We start from the raw sequence: 1,608 nt of genomic DNA, 5'->3' as shown, positions 1-1,608 counted from the left end.
CCCGGGGCGCTCCGAGCGGGGATCGGGGGCTGCCGTGCGGGGGCGGGGCCGGGGGCGGGGCCGGGGGCTCTGGCCCCTCCTCCCGCCGAGCCCCCCCCCCGCCGCCCTGCGGTCTGCGCTGTGCTTCCCGCGCGGGGCCTTCTGGGCCTCGCGTTCGCGTCTGTTTCTCAGAGGCCGCCTCCCGCCCCTTGGTCTCTCCTGCCTGCAGCCTTGGCTCCTTCGGGATGTCCCGGACCCCGGCGACCCCAGCGGGCGGCGACACCGGGCCTGCCCCCGAGGCCCCCATCTCCTCACCAGCGCCCCCCGCCGCGCCTTCTCCCGCGGGGGCTCCCAGTGCCCAGCAGCACCTCATGCAGCAGATGGTCCAGCTGCTGGCCGGGGGTGGGAACTCCCAGGTAAGCGGGGCCGCGGGAGGGAGTGGGGGGCACCCTGGAAACAGCCAGGCAGGTTTGGAGCCGGCATGACCCCCCACCCCTCCCGCGGGGCAGGTTGCCACCTTCCCTACGTTGGCTGGCTGCGCTGTGAAATGGAGACGAGAGTAATGATAGAACTTACCGGACGCTAGGGGCCCTTCTAATGCCTTGTGCGCAAGAGCACATTTGCTCAATTCCTCACAACAGCCCTGGAAAGAAGCCGCTTTCTCTGTGTTATAAAAGGGGAAAACGGAAGGCCAGAGAGAGTAAGTGGCTTGCTCAGAGTCACACAGCCAGTAAGCAACGGAGCCAAGGCATGCGAGCTCTGAATGTGCGCCTTAACCCCACACTGTGCAGCCACCGCTGCTGTCACAGGGTCCTTTGGTGATTAACGCAGCCTCCAGCTCTGAGACTGGAGAAGAGGGTTCTCGGGGCCGAGGTAACTAGAGCCCTGGGGCGCAAAGTCAAGGCCAGTGGATTCGAGGAGGACTAGGGTTGACCTCAGGTGAGGCCCTTAACCTTTCTCTGGCCTCTGTAACTCATCTGGGAGAACTCTTTTAACAGAAATGTAAGTGTGCCCAGCTCTGTTTTGTTTTGTTTTTTGAGACAGAGAGAGACAGCATGAGCAGGGGAGGGTCAGAGAGAGAGGGAGACACAGACTCTGAAGCAGGCTCCAGGCTGTGAACTAGCTGTCAGCACAGAGCCCGACGCGGGGCTCGAACCCACGAACCGTGAGATCATGACCTGAGCTGAAGTCGGAGGCTTAGCCGACTGAGCCACCCAGGCGCCCCTACCCAGCTCTGTTCTTCAGAACCCTGTAGAAGGGTTGGACCAAGGTCCAGTCTGGCCTAGAGCCCGTAGACCGTGATGAGAAGCAGCACCCGACACTGGAGAAGGCTCTTGTGCCGCCCGTTAAGGGGCCTCTGTGACCCTTGGCACATCCTTTTCTTCTGAGGACTGTGCATTCGTCCTGTCAGAGGCTGGGTGGCCTGTGACTGCGGAGCTCCTTCATGACCAAGGCTGGTGTTTGCCCAGCGCCGTTTGGGAAAAGCGTTTCCAGGAGGTGTTTATAAGAATGTCAGAAACAAAAAGCCGCCTCTTCTGTAAACAACGGTGTTTGTTGATTGGCTAAACGTGATTAAACAGGTTCCTTGTTTCCTGAGGCCCTTCCCTGACCTTCAGTCTGACTTCCTGC

General features: G+C 61.3%; 2 protein-coding genes across 2 annotated transcripts in view; both read left to right on the top strand.

Annotated features, from left to right (window-relative positions):
- RIT1 (Ras like without CAAX 1) overlaps positions 1-1,608 on the top strand; it is a 245,244-nt gene that overhangs the window by 130,753 nt on the left and 112,883 nt on the right. The window lies entirely within an intron of this gene.
- UBQLN4 (ubiquilin 4) overlaps positions 1-1,608 on the top strand; it is a 15,503-nt gene that overhangs the window by 12,524 nt on the left and 1,371 nt on the right. The window contains exon 11 of the mRNA XM_077764064.1: positions 209-395. Coding sequence (XP_077620190.1) covers positions 209-395 — 187 coding nt within the window. The remainder of the gene's footprint in view (positions 1-208; positions 396-1,608) is intronic.

Source organism: Crocuta crocuta, unplaced genomic scaffold (genome assembly GCF_008692635.1).
Source record: "Crocuta crocuta isolate KB4526 unplaced genomic scaffold, BGI_CrCroc_1.0 scaffold528, whole genome shotgun sequence".
In the NCBI taxonomy this organism is placed as follows: domain Eukaryota; kingdom Metazoa; phylum Chordata; class Mammalia; order Carnivora; family Hyaenidae; genus Crocuta; species Crocuta crocuta.
The sequence above is the reverse complement of the archived record's forward strand: the minus strand, read 5'-3'. Positions and strand labels throughout refer to the sequence as shown.